This window comes from Scheffersomyces stipitis, chromosome 8 (genome assembly GCF_000209165.1).
Source record: "Scheffersomyces stipitis CBS 6054 chromosome 8, complete sequence".
Lineage (NCBI taxonomy): Eukaryota > Fungi > Ascomycota > Pichiomycetes > Serinales > Debaryomycetaceae > Scheffersomyces > Scheffersomyces stipitis.
In genome coordinates this window covers 284,296-301,302 of record NC_009048.1, presented here as the reverse complement: position 1 = coordinate 301,302, position 17,007 = coordinate 284,296, and the positions used below count along the sequence as shown (strand labels likewise).

The window sequence follows — 17,007 nt, the reverse complement described above, 5'->3', positions numbered from 1 at the left end:
GATATTGTTCACCCCAAGTATGGCCAACTTGCTACCAGAGACCTGAGAAATCTTTACTTGCTGTGTCTTCAAATTGTCCGCCCCTCGACTGTCTCGCGGGCTGACCACTCTGCCTACTCGGCCCCCGCTCCTGTTACGGTCGCTGCTCCTGCTGCGGACCCTGTTGTGGCACCTATTTCTGCCTCTGCTCTTGTCCATGCTCGCCTTGGCCACCCTTCTCCGACTGTCGTTCGTCTGGCCTTGAAATATCCGAACATGCCTCGCACGGCTGTTCACGACTCGATTTCATGTGAAGCATGTCTTCGCTCCAAGAGCACTCGGGTTATTCCCAAAACGACCACCGGTCCAGTCACATCTGCTCCCTTGCAACTTCTTCACTGTGACTTATCCGGTCCTCATGCCGGTGGTCCCTCCTCGTTGTTTTATTTTTGTATTCTTCTTGACGACTTTACTCGCTTCAAGGCTGTTGGGCCTATTCTCAAGAAATCGGATGCTGCGGACTTCATTATCAAAGTTATTAAGGCATGGACAAACCACTTCTCCAGTCGTGGTGGCTACCGTGTCTGTAACTTTCGTTCTGACAATGGAGGTGAGTTTGTCAATCTGACGCTTACTTCATTCTTTGCGGCAGAAGGTATCCAGACCCAGCTCACTGTGCCTGGTAACTCACACCAAAATGGACGTGCTGAAAGAGCCATTCGCTCCGTTCTTGACAAAACGCGTACCATGATCACTGCGTGTTCTCTTCCTTCACCGCTCTTCCCGCATGCACTCCAACATGCTGCATTTCTCCTAAACCGGCTACCAACACCTGTTCTCCAAAATCGCTCGCCATTTGAACTCTGGCATGGCGCGAGGCCTATCTTATCTCAACTTAAAGTGTTTGGGTGTGCTGCCTTTGTGAATGTTCCACCCAATCACCGTCAACTGAAGTTGGTCGCTCGTGCAATCAAGGGTGTTTATCTTGGATCTGATCCGTTTCGGAAGGCTCATCTTGTTTATGATCTCGCTACCAGACAAGTGATTACCTCTTCTCATGTTCGGTTCCAAGAAAATGTCTTTCCTTTTGCTAGACCTCTGACGTCTACTGTTGTATCGACTACCTCCATTGGTGGTGGAGGTAGTGGTGGTGGCAGTTTTCCTTCTATTCTGGCACCTGCTCCAGGCCTCACTCAGGGTCCTCGTGTGTCTCTGGCCCCATCTCCCTCGCCTCCATCGACGCCATCTGGCAGTACTGTTGTTCAATCGCCAGGTTCATCTGCCGCTCTGTCGTCTGCTTCGGCACCGGTCTCTCCTGCTGCATCCACTACTCCTCTGTCGCAGCCTCCGTCGACTCCTACACCGGTGCCTTCTCCTATTCTGGTACCTTCTCCTACTCCGTCTCCTGCTTCTACTCCGGTACCTTCTTCTGCTCCGGTACCTTCTGATACTCTGGTACTTTCTACTTCTGCGGCCCTAACTGCACCATCCCGTGCCGTTGTTCTGGCTCAGAGGTCCGATCTGCCTCCCTCTGACTCCTACGAGCTGTCTGACGACTCCTATACAGCTCCTGCTTCTCGTGAGGTACCAACTCTTACTGCTCCTCGTACGGTACCATCCCTTCCTGCTCCTCGTAAGGTACCCTCCCTTCCTTCAACTCGTAAGGTGCCATCTCTTCCTTCTACTCGTACGGTACCTTCACTTCCAGCACCTCGTACAGTACCCTCCCTTCTTCCTGTTCCTCGCAATAGACCATCTGCTCCTACTGCTCCTCTCGGTCTTCCTCATCCTGCGGTTGAGGCTCCATCCCCTATCCCTGGATCTTCATCAGCCATACCCATGGAAATAGACTCTACGGATACTGAGCCTGAACCTATGTCTGAAGATGGCTATGACATGGAAGTGGTCTCTGATCAGGAATTCTTCGATGCTCCTGAGCAATACGGTACTCATCCCCGTTCGTCACCTTTGATCTCCACGCGCTCCTCTATGGATGTTCTGCTGGATCAGGAAGAATATCCAGATCCGTCCACCTATATGGACATCGTGGTGATGGATTCGGATGACCTTTCTTCTTATCATGACTCGGAAATGGAGGATGCCTCCGACATGGATCCCCTTCCGCTTATTCGTCCTACTTCTAATATGGAAATGGAGGACACCTCCGCCACTTATCCTCTGCCGCTCACTCGTCATACTCCTACTACGCAGACTGTGGTGTCCTCCACTCCTCCACCTCCTCCTCAACCACTGCCTCGGGTCGTTCAATCCGACTCTCCACAATCCTCTCCTATTATTGAGGTTCCTGATTCTCCCCCACTTCAATCTCGTCCTCAGCAATTCCTCCTCCCTCCGGGTCTTTCTCCTACTCGTCTCATTGAGTTGCCTGCTTCAGGGGGGATGGAACTCATCCTATCGCTGACTGACCGTGCCTTGGTCCCTCTGAATTCTGAGGCCAACAACAAACTAACTCATCTTGTTGTATCGCGTCCTCCTCCGGTGAATGGGGTTAAGCATAAACTCACCCCGGTTCCGTCGCGTGATGGAACACATCCACAAACACTCAAGCGGGCACACAGACCAATACTTGTTCCAACACGGTCACAGAGACAACAGGACAATCAAAATTTGATCAACTATCCACAGAGACAACAAATTGAGTACATCACCACCGATAGTGAATCGTTTTCAGAAGCAGACAATCCCAACGATCTCGACTATACTGAAACACATGGCCAACCTCTCATTATGGGTAGCAGTGCATTTATGGTCACCATAATGACTCCACAAGTGCCACGCACCTATGAGGAAGCCACTAACAGTCCTCAACGAGAACGATGGATTGAAGCTATGAACAAGGAATTTGGTGCTCAAATGGAAAACTCCACGTGGACTCTTGCTGAGCTTCCTAAGGGAAAACGAGCCCTAGGAATGAAGTGGGTATATACCATCAAAGATGATGGAACTTACAAAGCCAGACTAGTTGCTCTAGGTTTTAGACAAAAACATGGAATTGACTATGAAGAAACCTTTGCGCCTGTGATCAGGAGTGAAAGTATCAAACTTCTACTAGCCATAGCGGCTGTACATAAGATGAAGATTCATCAGATGAACGTCTCGACGGCCTTCCTAAATGGGAAGATTGACACAGAACTCTACATTAAGCAGCCTAAAGGTTTCATGGATGAACAATATCCACATATGGTTTGTAAGTTGAACAAATCACTCTACGGTCTAAAACAAGCTCCATTGATCTGGAACTCGACTATTAATAAATTCTTGGAGAATAACGGCTTTATTCGATCAAAATCCGAGTTCGGGATCTACAGAAGAAATAATGTGATTCTTGGCCTTTACGTTGATGACCTACTTATTGCGAGTCCTCGAGAAAATGAAATCTACGAAGCCAAGAAACTTCTCCTGAACAAGTTCAAGATGAAGGATCTTGGATTGGCACGCAAATTCCTAGGAATCAACATAGAACAGGGCCCTGAAGGGATCACAGCAAATCTTTCTGACTACATCAAGAAAACGTTGGAGGAACTAAATCTTGAAGAGCTCAACAGCGTGAAAAGTCCTATTATTCAGGGACAGCATCTAAACCAGAAATCCAAACCCTGCGATGCAACAATTTACAGAAGCATAGTAGGAAAGCTTCTTTATGCTAGCAATACCATACGAGGTGATATTGCTTATATTGTTGGAATGTTAAGTCGGTACTTCAACGAACCAACAGAGGTAACTCTAACTGCCGCCAAACATGTTCTCCGCTATCTAAAAGGAACACAGAAACTCGGTCAGCACTACACAAACATAAACGATCTACAAGTGTTTGTTGACTCAGACTGGGGAAGTGATAGCAGTGACAGGAAATCAATCAGTGGGTATGCCATCAAGTATGGGGGAAGCCTAATCTCTTGGAAATCCAAGAAACAAACCACCACAGCATTGTCAACCACTGAAGCTGAGTACATGGCCCTCGCAACCGTTATAAAAGAAGTTATCTGGCTAATAACATTCTTCAGAGAACTTCGAATCCCAATATCACTACCAATAATGATTTGGGAAGATAACACCTCGTGTATCAAACTCAGCGAACATCCTGTACACCACGAACGTACGAAACACATAGATATTCGCTATCACTTTATCCGTGACAAAATCATAGACAATATTGTCAAACTTCGCCAAATCAAATCTGCCGACAACGTTGCAGATATGTTTACAAAAGGACTAACTCCAGGAACCTTCCAACACTTAATCCAACTATCAGGAATGCAACTAACCCAATAAAATGACCATTGGATTAAGGGGGGATGTTGAATATGCTGATATCAAACCTAAAAGCATATTCTATATTCTATTTTTAATCCAATGCGTAAACTTTATGAATGCAGGATTTGCAGCCATTCAGACATAATTGTGCACAGTAATGTGATAAGATAACATCTACCAATGAGAATCAATTATGTCCGACTAACCTGAAATTCTGGTCATGTCGTTTCATTTCATCCTGATGAGGGGTCAGCCTGTGATTGTATTTGGCATCTATATAAGGGGGTCTTACTCCCCCTTCTCCTTTCTAACTTTCTATAACTTTTCTTCTTCTATATGGAAATTATCTATCTTAAATAAGTTAATCAATATACTGTCCTACATTATGAACAATCCGATTCAATCTACTGAGCTTCCAAAGCAAACAGTTCAACAGATAGACCCTCTACCTAAGACAGGAAGACGAACTCCGCCAGCACAAGAAACAAAACTACCGGACTCCGGTTTAAAAGTCCAAAACAAGGACCGATCATGACAAATGTGAATCGAAGCACCAGAGTCAAAGATGAACTCCGGTGACTGAGATGTCGTGGTGCCGGTGGTTGTAGTGAGCACGAAAGCACTTTCGTTAACAGCAACATTTGCAGTAGCACCTGACTTGGATTGCTTCTTGTTGAAGTTCAGAAGCATTCATAGTGTCTTACGTGTAATAATTGTTAACAGTAAAGGTAGAACTTGTAAGTTGTTCTAGTTATCGTTATTAAAACATTTAGAAAGTCTATCTAACTCTAAGGGGATACCACCCTTATTTATGTTGTTGTCTCACACTCACATGCTCCATGTGATTCTTGTTCAATATCTCATGGATCCTATTCTCTGCATCACGTTCATCTCATAGCTGTGGGGTTGAGACCTTTCTCCACATCTGTTTCCATATGTCCGTGTGGGGTTCTCCTATCATCTCTGTATACCTGCCATTGTGTTTTCTATTACCACCATATCCTTATTATGATATATGATTTGCTCTCACAAGAGTTGCAGCCAAATCTATTAGATTATCAATATCCGGTATCTACGATATTTTCTAGATCATGCATATTCATGCATTATCAAACTTTATCTAATACCGGATTTCAACAGCCTCCCTTAATCTAATAGTCTCTTCACGAAATCCCTGCTAACGCTCTTAATTTTATGTGTTGTGGTTTTGCTAGCGCCTTTGTGAATATGTCGGCTATATTGAATTCAGATTTGACAGGTATTAATTTTATGGTCTCCTCTTTTATCCTTTCACGGATGAAATGGTATCTTATGTCGATATGCTTAGTCCTCAGATGAACGGTTGGATGTTCACTTAGTTTTATACAGGATACATTATCCTCATGAATTCCTATAGGTAATGTTAGTGGTATCTGTAGTTCACCAAATAGGGTTCTTAACCAAAGCACTTCTTTCACGGCTTCTGCTAGTGCGATATATTCGGCTTCAGTGGTAGAAGTTGCGACTATAGCTTGCTTCTTCGATTTCCAAGAAATCAATCCTCCTCCGAACTTCACTGCATAGCCCGTGATGGATTTCCTATTGTCTGTTGAAGATCCCCAATCTGCGTCTACAAATACTTCAAGTTGTCCAGTCTTTGAGTAACGTTGCCCAAGAGACCTGGTTCCCTTGAGATATCGAAGAACATGCTTCGCTGCTGTAAGATGTGCCTCTCTTGGCTCTTTAAAGTATCTACTGAGAACTCCTGTAATAAAACTTATGTCTCCTCTTACCGTGTTGCTAGCATATAGCAACTTTCCAACTATTGATCGGTATAAGGTAGGATTCTCCAATAACGCAGTCTCGTTATTTTCAAGTTTCAATCCAGGCAAACCTGGTGTTGATACTGGGTTACAGTTCTCCATTCCGAACTCTTCTAGGATCTTATCAATATAATCCCCTAAGTCTGCTTTTATTCCATCACTCCCTTGAGTGATATTAATGCCTAGGAACTTCCTAGCTATTCCAAGATCTTTCATCTTGAACTGGGCACTCAACTGTCCCTTGATTTCTTTTATCTCATTCTGATTGTCTCCAGCAATCAATAAATCATCGACATAAAGTCCAATGATCACACTTCTTCTCGTGTATAGTCCATACTCTGACAAAGACCTTTTAAAACCGATCTTCTCAAGGAAACTATTCATTGTTTCATTCCATATCAATGGAGCCTGTTTCAATCCGTACAAGGACTTATTAAGCTGACACACCTTCTCAAAGGCACTACAATCCTGGTACCCAGATGGTTGCTTCATGTAGATCTTAAGATCAATCTTACCATTCAAGAATGCAGTTGACACATCCATCTGGTGTACCTTCTTTCCATACATGGCCGCAAGTGCAAGTAACAACTTGACACTCTCACTCCTAATTACTGGAGCAAACGTCTCTTTGTAATCAACTCCATATCTTTGTTGAAATCCTCGTACCACAAGCCTAGCTTTGTATTTTCCTCCATCCTTGATGGTGTACACCCATCTTACTCCAAGGACTTTCGTTTTCTTTTCCGGGAGATCCACTAATGTCCATGTGTCATTTTCAGAATGAGCAGCCATTTCGGTATTCATGGCTTCAATCCATTTCTCAGAATCTGAAGAATTAATGGCTTCTTCGTATGTGTTTGGTACTTTCTTGCTCTCTGTAGATTCAACCGACATTTGATAAGCATGACCTTGGATGCAAATATTAGCTTCATCATATGTATCATCATTCGGATCATCGCTATTCGATTCTAAAGTCTCGTTCCAAAACTCATTGTCATCTTCAATGTATTCATATCTCACTTTCTTTGTCATCTTCGTTGATGGCACTTTCTTTCTCTTGTTTCCTGTCCTCTGATTTTGGTCAGGACTTATCACTGGTGTCAATGAGTGTTTGGTGAGAACCTCACCCCCCGTAGAATCGGATGCGAGGAGATTAGATGGCATGCGTGCAAGTTCAGAGTCCGTGGAATCATAGGACAGAAGAGACCCAGCAGGGGACGAATGTAATGGTTGCAAATTGTGCGAAATAGATACAGGGGTAGCAGGAGAATCTTCCCTGTGCATATCAGGTGATTGTGCGCGTGAGTGATCGCTCGAGGAAGTTTCATGTTCATCACTCGAGATGTGTTCAGCTCGTGAAGTGGTGGCAACGTCGGATGAGAAGCGAGGGACACCAGACACGCCCATAGGAATAGTCGAAGCAGACGTAGTTGGCGCATGATCAGGTGAGTTTTCAAATGGGTAGATCGATTCATCAAACGAAACTTGATTGGAGCTAACTACTTTATGAGAATGTAATTCATATATCAAGTATGAGGAGCGGTTGCTATCATAGCCTAACATCACGCCTTTAACGGCCCGAGGTGAGAATTTCAGGGGACGAAGAGGTTCAGGAATATAAGCAAATGCAGCACACCCAAACGTGCGAAGATGATCAATCGACGGTGGTTCGAGGTGCAATAGTTCGAACAGCGTCTTGTCAGCAATAATCCTGGAGGGGAGCCTATTCAATAAATATGCGGCACATTTAACAGCGTAGGGCCAGAATGCTTGAGGAACAGAAGCATGTCCAAGTAGCGTCCTGGCCTTATCGATTACCGAGCGGATCGAACGCTCTGCGGTTCCATTCTGATAAGAATTGTGAGCAACCGTACGCTGATGTGCTATACCTTCCTGTTCAAGGAAGCTCCTGAGACTATGGTTGACAAATTCACCCCCATTATCTGTACGAAGGGCACCAACACGATATCCACCACGAGTAGAGAAAAATGAGTGTAATAGCCGAATATGGATAATAATCTGGTGGGCCGCATCCGACTTCCTAACGATTGGGAACACCCACTTAAACTTGCTATAATCATCCACAAGCACACAGAAATAACTTTCAGAAGAGATTCCTGGCGTATTATGAGGGCCGGAGACATCCGAGTGAAGGATTTGTAAAGGAGTTGTTGTATCCGATTTATGGGAAACCTTCGGGATACTACGTGTCTTCTTATATTCCAGACAGCTGGCACAACTCTTCGTTACATCACCAATTTTCTCAATTTCAGCAAGCGAGTAATTGTCACGAAGAACTTGCTGTTCAATAGCCTGATGCGGATGACCAAGACGGTTATGAAGAACAGATAAGGCGGAGACTAAAGGTGGTACAGGTGTCATATCAAGGACGGAAAGTCCAAGATCGTCCCTATAGACACCAAAACGACCAATCCGTGGATGATAGATTCCGTCTACTTTGGTGGTAAGGGGCGAACCAGAGACACGAACAGCAGCATGCACGGAGATAAGATTCTTAGTGCATTCTGGAACATAGCATACTTCCTGAAGGACTATAGTCTCATCAGCAGACCTAAACTTGATAGACCCTCTACCTAAGACAGGAAGACGAACTCCGCCAGCACAAGAAACAAAACTACCGGACTCCGGTTGAAAAGTCCAAAACAAGGACCGATCATGACAAATGTGAATCGAAGCACCAGAGTCAAAGATGAACTCCGGTGACTGAGATGTCGTGGTGCCGGTGGTTGTAGTGAGCACGAAAGCACTTTCGTTAACAGCAACATTTGCAGTAGCACCTGACTTGTATTGCTTCTTGCGCTCATTGTCACTAAAGGAGCGCTTCTTGGACGTATTGGTCAGCCATCCAGTATACTTACCAACACGAATAGGCGAGCAACACACATCACGTCTGTGACCACGACCACCACAGTTGTAACACTTAGTGTTCCAAAGCGGATCATTGGCATCAACAGAAGGACGTCTGGTGTCAGTGGAAAAGGTAGCAGCAAGAACTGATGGAGCAGTAGGAGTTTCGGTAGAATTCTCTGCTTTTGCTAGAAATTTGAAAACATCATCATACTTCAACGATTCGTTGCCCAGGTGGAAGTAATTTTGCATGAGATTAGGGGAACTTCGAGTAACTAGAAGGTGAAGACCCTTAATTTCATCAAAGGTATAGGATTCGTTCAAGGAATAAAGAGAGTCAAAAACCGGCTTAACCACGTCAGTTGTCAAAGATGGAGTGCTAATCACTGTCAATAACGACTTGACATAGTGAGCAACATCGTGGTGATCCATGGTACCATAAAGATCAAGAACCCGTAACCAACGTGCTCTGCCAGTGACTGGCTCACGACTGAGAGTACTACGAACTTTCTCAGACAAGGTTTTGGAAAGAACAAAGTCAATATAGGAGTTGAATGCGGATCTGTCCTCAGAAGTGTATCCAGTGTCAACATTTGTCAGAGGCAAAAGATATGCCACAAATTCTTTTCCAATTGGTTCGAAAAGTTGATCCATTCTGGTTTTCCATAATGAAAAGTCGTTGATGGAAGTCAACATTTGTTCTGAAGGAAACGAGATTGAGTAGTTGAACTTCAGGTGACGGCTCATAACCTGTTGAAGTTCAGAAGCATTCATAGTGTCTTACGTGTAATAATTGTTAACAGTAAAGGTAGAACTTGTAAGTTGTTCTAGTTATCGTTATTAAAACATTTAGAAAGTCTATCTAACTCTAAGGGGATACCACCCTTATTTATGTTGTTGTCTCACACTCACATGCTCCATGTGATTCTTGTTCAATATCTCATGGATCCTATTCTCTGCATCACGTTCATCTCATAGCTGTGGGGTTGAGACCTTTTATTGAAATGTGAATTGTTGATATGATGGACTCTAGTTTATGTAGACCTCTTGATTGCCTATCCATGTTGTAATTTGTCTGTCTTCTTCTTTATCTTGATACAACTGTTTAAACAAGGCGCGCAACTTGTCTATATGGATACAGCGTATCCTACAGTTGTTCAATATGTTATTCTCTACATCTCTAGAATAACCTCCCTCAAATGAATCGTAAATTGATTAATTATAAACGTATAAACTTTTTCAAGACTTTGAGGATTTCAGCTTTCTTTTATACCTCAGAGTTGCCTGCACATCAGTGCGGCTTAATTTGCAACCTGTGCGTTTCTGAATAATGCTTCTAATCTGAAATATTATTTCTTGCATTCGCAGTTTCTTGCACGCTCAGTTTCTTGTTATATAACTAAACTTCAATCTATTGGATTACTCTAGATTTCCAATCTCAACACCTTTCTCCACATCTGTTTCCATATGTCCGTGTGGGGTTCTCCTATCATCTCTGTATACCTGCCATTGTGTTTTCTATTACCACCATATCCTTATTATGATATATGATTTGCTCTCACAAGAGTTGCAGCCAAATCTATTAGATTATCAATATCCGGTATCTATGATATTTTCTAGATCATGCATATTCATGCATTATCAAACTTTATCTAATACCGGATTTCAACATTATCAAACTTTATCTAATACCGGATTTCAACACTGTCCTCGTCTCAATCTGCTTATGCCCTTACCTCCTTGTCTTCACCTTCGGGTCCTGTCACCAGGAACTTGATCAAGGCTAAAGGTACGGATCTGATTTGGCAGCTTGATTGCTACAACTGCTATGGGTGTGGTCACATGGCCAAGAACTGCCCTGCTCCCTATCGTGAGGGTGAAGTTCCTCGTATGGCTTCTCGTTTCGGTCCTGGCGGTCCAGGAAAGCACCGCAGGAAGCACGGCTCTCGTCCAAAGCCTGCTGCTCATTATGCTCTCGCTGATGATGCTCTGACCTTTGGTTTTGACCAGCCCGGTGCTTACTATGCCCATCTCGCCCACTACACCCACTATGCTCTCTTGGCTTCTTCTTCCTCTGCCAGCTTTATTTTTGATTCAGGTGCTTCTACCCACATTTGTAACGACAGAAGTCTCTTCCATGACATCGTTCCTCACTCTGGTTCTGTCATGAACGCCGGTCACGAGCCTCTCTCGATTGCCGGTCGTGGTACTCTTGTGTTTGATCTCCATGGTCAGAAGATTCGTGTCTTTAACGTTCTTCACGTTCCTGACTGTACTCAGAATCTTCTTTCCATCCTGGCTGTTACTACTACGGGCGACAAGCTTGTTATCTCTCATGATGACATTGTTCACCCTAAGTATGGCCAACTTGCTACCAGAGACCTGAGAAATCTTTACTTGCTGTGTCTCGAAATTGTCCGCCCCTCGACTGTCTCGCGGGCTAACCACTCTGCCTACTCGGCCCCCGCTCCTGTTACGGTCGCTACTCCTGCTGCGGACCCTGGTGTGGCACCTATTTCTGCCTCTGCTCTTGTCCATGCTCGCCTTGGCCACCCTTCTCCGACTGTCGTTCGTCTGGCCTTGAAATATCCGAACATGCCTCGAACGGCTGTTCACGACTCGATTTCATGTGAAGCATGTCTTCGCTCCAAGAGCACTCGGGTTATTCCCAAAACGACCACCGGTCCAGTCACATCTGCTCCCTTGCAACTTCTTCACTGTGATTTGTCCGGTCCTCATGCCGGTGGTCCCTCCTCGTTGTTTTATTTTTGTATTCTTCTTGACGACTTTACTCGCTTCAAGGCTGTTGGCCCTATCCTCAAGAAATCGGATGCTGCGGACTTCATTATCAAAGTTATTAAGGCATGGACAAACCACTTCTCCAGTCGTGGTGGCTACCGTGTCTGTAACTTTCGTTCTGACAATGGAGGTGAGTTTGTCAATCTGACGCTTACTTCATTCTTTGCGGCAGAAGGTATCCAGACCCAGCTCACTGTGCCTGGTAACTCACATCAAAATGGACGTGCTGAAAGAGCGATTCGCTCCGTTCTTGACAAAACGCGTACCATGATTACTGCGAGCTCTCTTCCTTCGCCCCTCTACCCGCATGCACTCCAACATGCTGCATTTCTCCTAAACCGGCTACCAACACCTGTTCTCCAAAATCGCTCGCCATTTGAACTCTGGCATGGCGCGAGGCCTATCTTATCTCAACTTAAAGTGTTTGGGTGTGCTGCCTTTGTGAATGTTCCACCCAATCACCGTCAACTGAAGTTGGTCGCTCGTGCAATCAAGGGTGTTTATCTTGGATCTGATCCGTTTCGGAAAGCTCATCTTGTTTATGATCTCGCTACCAGACAAGTGATTACCTCTTCTCATGTTCGGTTCCAGGAAAATGTCTTTCCTTTTGCAAGACCTCTGACGTCAACTGTCGTGTCGGCTACCTCCATTGGTGGTGGTGGTAGTGGTGGTGGAAGTTTTCCTTCTATTCTGGCACCCGCTCCAGGCCTCACTCAGGGTCCTCATGTATCTCTGGCCCCATCTCCCTCACCTCCATCCACGCCATCTGGCAGTACTGTTGCTCAATCGCCAGGTTCATCTGCAGCTCTGTCGTCTGCTTCGGCACCGGTCTCTCCTGCTGCATCTACTACTCATCTGTCGCAGCCTCCGTCGACTCCTACACCGGTGCCTTCTCCTATTCTGGTGCCTTCTCCTATTCTGGTACCTTCTCCTACTCCGGCGCCTGCTTCTGCTCCGGTATCTTCTTCTGCTCCGGTACCCTCTACTTCGGCGGTCCAAACTGCTCCTTCCCGTGCAGTTGTTCCGGTTCAGAGGTCCGATCTGCCTCCCTATGATCCCTACGAGCTGTCTGACGACTCCTACACAGCTCCTGCTTCTCGTGAGGTACCATCCATTCCTGCTCCTCGTAAGGTACCATCCCTTCCTGCTCCTCGTCAGGTACCATCCCTTCCTTCAACTCGTAAGGTGCCATCTCTTCCTTCTACTCGTACGGTACCTTCACTTCCAGCACCTCGTACAGTACCCTTACTTACTACTGCTCCTCTCGGTCTTCCTCATCCTGCGGTTGAGGCTCCACCCACTATCCCTGGATCTTCATCAGCCATACCCATGGAAATAGTTTCTACGGATACTGAGCCTGAGCCTATGTCTGAAGATGGCAATGACATGGAAGTAGTCTTTGATCAGGAATTCTTCGATGCTCCTGAGTAATACGGTACTCATCCACGTTCGTCACCTCTGATCTCCACACGCTCCTCTATGGATGTTCTGCTGGATCAGGAAGAATATCCAGATCCGTCCACCTATATGGACATCGTGGTGATGGATTCGGATGATCTTTCTTCTTATCACGACTCGGAAATGGAGGATGCCTCCGACATGGATCCCCTTCCGCTTATTCGTCCTACTTCTAATATGGAAATGGAGGACACCTCCACCACTTATTCTCTGCCGCTTACTCGTCATACTCCTACTACGCAGACTGTGGTGTCCTCTACACCTCCACCTCCTCCTCAACCACTGCCTCGGGTGGTTCAATCCGACTCTCCTCAATCGTCTCCTATTATTGAGGTTCCTGATTCTCCCCCACTTCAATCTCGTCCTCCGCAATTCCTCCTCCCTCCGGGTCTTTCTCCTACTCGTCTCATTGAGTTGCCTGCTTCAGGGGGGATGGAACTCATCCTATCGCTGACTGACCGTGCCTTGGTCCCTCTGAATTCTGAGGCCAACAACGAACTAACTCATCTTGTTGTATCGCGTCCTCCTCCGGTGAATGGGGTTAAGCATAAACTCACCCCGGTTCCGTCGCGTGATGGAACACATCCACAAACACTCAAGAGGGCGCACAGACCAATACTTGCTCCAACACGGTCACAGAGACAACAGGACAATCAAAATTTGATCAGCTATCCGCAGAGACAACAAATTGAGTATATTACCACCGATAGTGAATCATTTTCAGAAGCAGACAATCCCAACGATCCCGACTACACAGAAACACACGGCCAACCTCTTATTATGGGTAGCAGTGCATATATGGTCACCATAATGACTCCCCAAGTGCCACGCACCTATGAGGAAGCCACTAACAGTCCTCAACGAGAACGATGGATTGAAGCTATGAATAAGGAATTTGGTGCTCAAATGGAAAACTCTACGTGGACTCTTGCTGAGCTTCCTAAGGGGAAACGAGCCCTAGGAATGAAGTGGGTCTATACCATCAAAGATGATGGAACTTACAAAGCCAGACTAGTTGCTCTAGGTTTTAGACAAAAACATGGAATTGACTATGAAGAAACCTTTGCGCCTGTGATCAGGAGTGAAAGTATCAAACTTCTACTAGCCATAGCGGCTGTACATAAGATGAAGATTCATCAGATGGACGTCTCGACGGCCTTCCTAAATGGGAAGATTGACACAGAACTCTATATTAAGCAGCCTAAAGGTTTCATAGATGAACAATATCCACATATGGTTTGTAAGTTGAACAAATCACTCTACGGTCGAAAACAAGCTCCATTGATCTGGAACTCGACTATTAATAAATTCTTGGAGAATAACGGCTTTATTCGATCGAAATCCGAGTTCGGGATCTACAGAAGAAATAATGTGATTCTTGGCCTTTACGTCGATGACCTACTTATTGCGAGTCCTCGAGAAAATGAAATCTACGAAGCCAAGAAACTTCTCCTGAACAAGTTCAAGATGAAGGATCTTGGATTGGCACGCAAATTCCTAGGAATCAACATAGAACAGGGCCCTGAAGGGATCACAGCAAATCTTTCTGACTACATCAAGAAAACGTTGGAGGAACTAAATCTTGAAGAGCTCAACAGCGTGAAAAGTCCTATTATTCAGGGACAGCATCTAAACCAGAAATCCAAACCCTGCGATGCAACAATTTACAGAAGCATAGTAGGAAAGCTTCTTTATGCTAGCAATACCATACGAGGTGATATTGCTTATATTGTTGGAATGTTAAGTCGGTACTTCAACGAACCAACAGAGGTAACTCTAACTGCCGCCAAACATGTTCTCCGCTATCTAAAGGGAACACAGAAACTCGGTCAGCACTACACAAACATAAACGATCTACAAGTGTTTGTCGACTCAGACTGGGGAAGTGATAGCAGTGACAGGAAATCAATCAGTGGGTATGCCATCAAGTATGGAGGAAGCCTAATCTCTTGGAAATCCAAGAAACAAACCACCACAGCATTGTCAACCACTGAAGCTGAGTACATGGCCCTCGCAACCGTTATAAAAGAAGTTATCTGGCTAATCACATTCTTCAGAGAACTTCGAATCCCAATATCACTACCAATAATGATTTGGGAAGATAACACCTCGTGTATCAAACTCAGCGAACATCCTGTACACCACGAACGTACGAAACACATAGATATTCGCTATCACTTCATCCGTGACAAAATCATAGACAGTATTGTCAAACTTCGCCAAATCAAATCTGCTGACGATGTTGCAGACATGTTTACATAACTCCAGGAACCTTCCAACACTTAATCCAACTATCAGGAATGCAACTAACATAATTAAATGACCATTGGATTAAGGGGATGTTAAATACATTAATATTGAGTATGAAGGTCTGAAAATTATTTCTGTGCTAATCCAATGCTTAATTTTATTAATGCAGGATTTGCAGCCATTTAATCGAGATTTTAACATGAGAAAATGGATAACGACCTCAATGAGAAACAATTATGATTACCAAACTGAAATTCGGCTTATCTCATTTGATTACGTCAGCCTGTGATTAGACTGAATCTATTTAAAAGGGTCTTACTTCCCCTTCTTTCTAAATTTTCATAAAAACAATCCTATATAAGCAAATCAATTTACTTTGAACTTACCAAAATACTGAGCTTCCAAAGCAAGCAATTCAACAATCCTCATAAAAGACTGACTTCTCAGCTCAATTGATTCAACACATCAAGCTCTTCCATTGTTTCTTAGCCGGTGGGTGTTGTGTAAGAAAACTCCGTTGATAAGTATGTTATCTTTAGTGACCAAATTCCTTCAGGACAAGGATTTCACATCAGAGAACTATGAGAGCTGTGTCTCACAATTTTCATCAAAATGGCACCACTGAACGTGCAATTCGTGCCATTCTTAATACAGCCCGAACTCTCCTGATACATGGTTCGGTGCTTGCTATGTCTGGGCCCTATTCTGTTGTGTGTGCTGTTTTTGTAACTAATCGTCAACCCCTGCTACAAGCTTCGTTTATGTGTCCTTACAAGGGCTGGTTTCTTGTTCCCGTCATGGATTATCTCAGACCTTATCGGTGTGCCGCGTGTGCATATATCCCTGAGTCTTACTGTATACTGAAGTCTTCTATAGTTCACCGTGTAAATCCCATTTATGAATTGGACTCGCATGAAGTTTTTTGTTCTAATGCCTTGATTTAGTAGTAGTTGCAGTATATCTGACCTTTTATAAACATCATGCCGGTTAAAATTTTGAAGTCAAGGCAAATATTGACCACAATATATATATATATATATTAGTACTGTTGTCTCTCAGTTAATTTCTCATGTTCACCGACGGCAGTTATGCAGGATCACATTTTTCTTGAGCAGCTAGCTTCATTCATTGCAAACAGAATGAGGCGCAAGGTTTTAACAATTCATGCTGACCAATGAACTAAACAGCTCCCAAAAGGACCAGTATGTAACTTATTTTTATAAACTTCGCTTTTATTATTTAAGTAAGTAAAAGAAGATCCTTATATAGTAAGTTATCCATCGTTGCCCCCAAGACATGACAGGAACCTGTATATGGAGACCGGTTTGCCTTTTGGACTTAAATAGGTAAATGAATTTGGGCTTATATTAATCACTGAGAAAGAATTTAGATTCTGTTTTTACTAGACCGTTTCTGTGAGACTTATATATCTTCCTACTCTCTAATTTTGTTGGCCATTTCAAGGAACAGTAATATTTCCATATTGGGTATTAGTCCAATCCGAGGTTACTATCCTCGGAAATGGTATTGAGGTAAATCCTGTATATTATTATACATTAAGACTTTAATCATGTGA

The 17,007-nt window shown here is 44.3% G+C and overlaps 1 protein-coding gene across 1 annotated transcript; it reads left to right on the top strand. All coding sequences in view use genetic code 12, as the record gives it.

Annotated features, from left to right (window-relative positions):
- Positions 1–10,766: 10,766 nt before the first annotated feature.
- On the top strand, positions 10,767–14,067 carry POL5.3 (RNA-directed DNA polymerase Tps5.3 polyprotein; the record flags this gene model as incomplete). Its single annotated transcript, XM_001386612.1, has 3 exons — positions 10,767–13,115; positions 13,224–13,965; positions 14,036–14,067. The coding sequence occupies 3 exons, from the start codon at positions 10,767–10,769 to the stop codon at positions 14,065–14,067; spliced, it is 3,123 nt and encodes a 1,040-aa protein (XP_001386649.2).
- Positions 14,068–17,007: the final 2,940 nt, after the last annotated feature.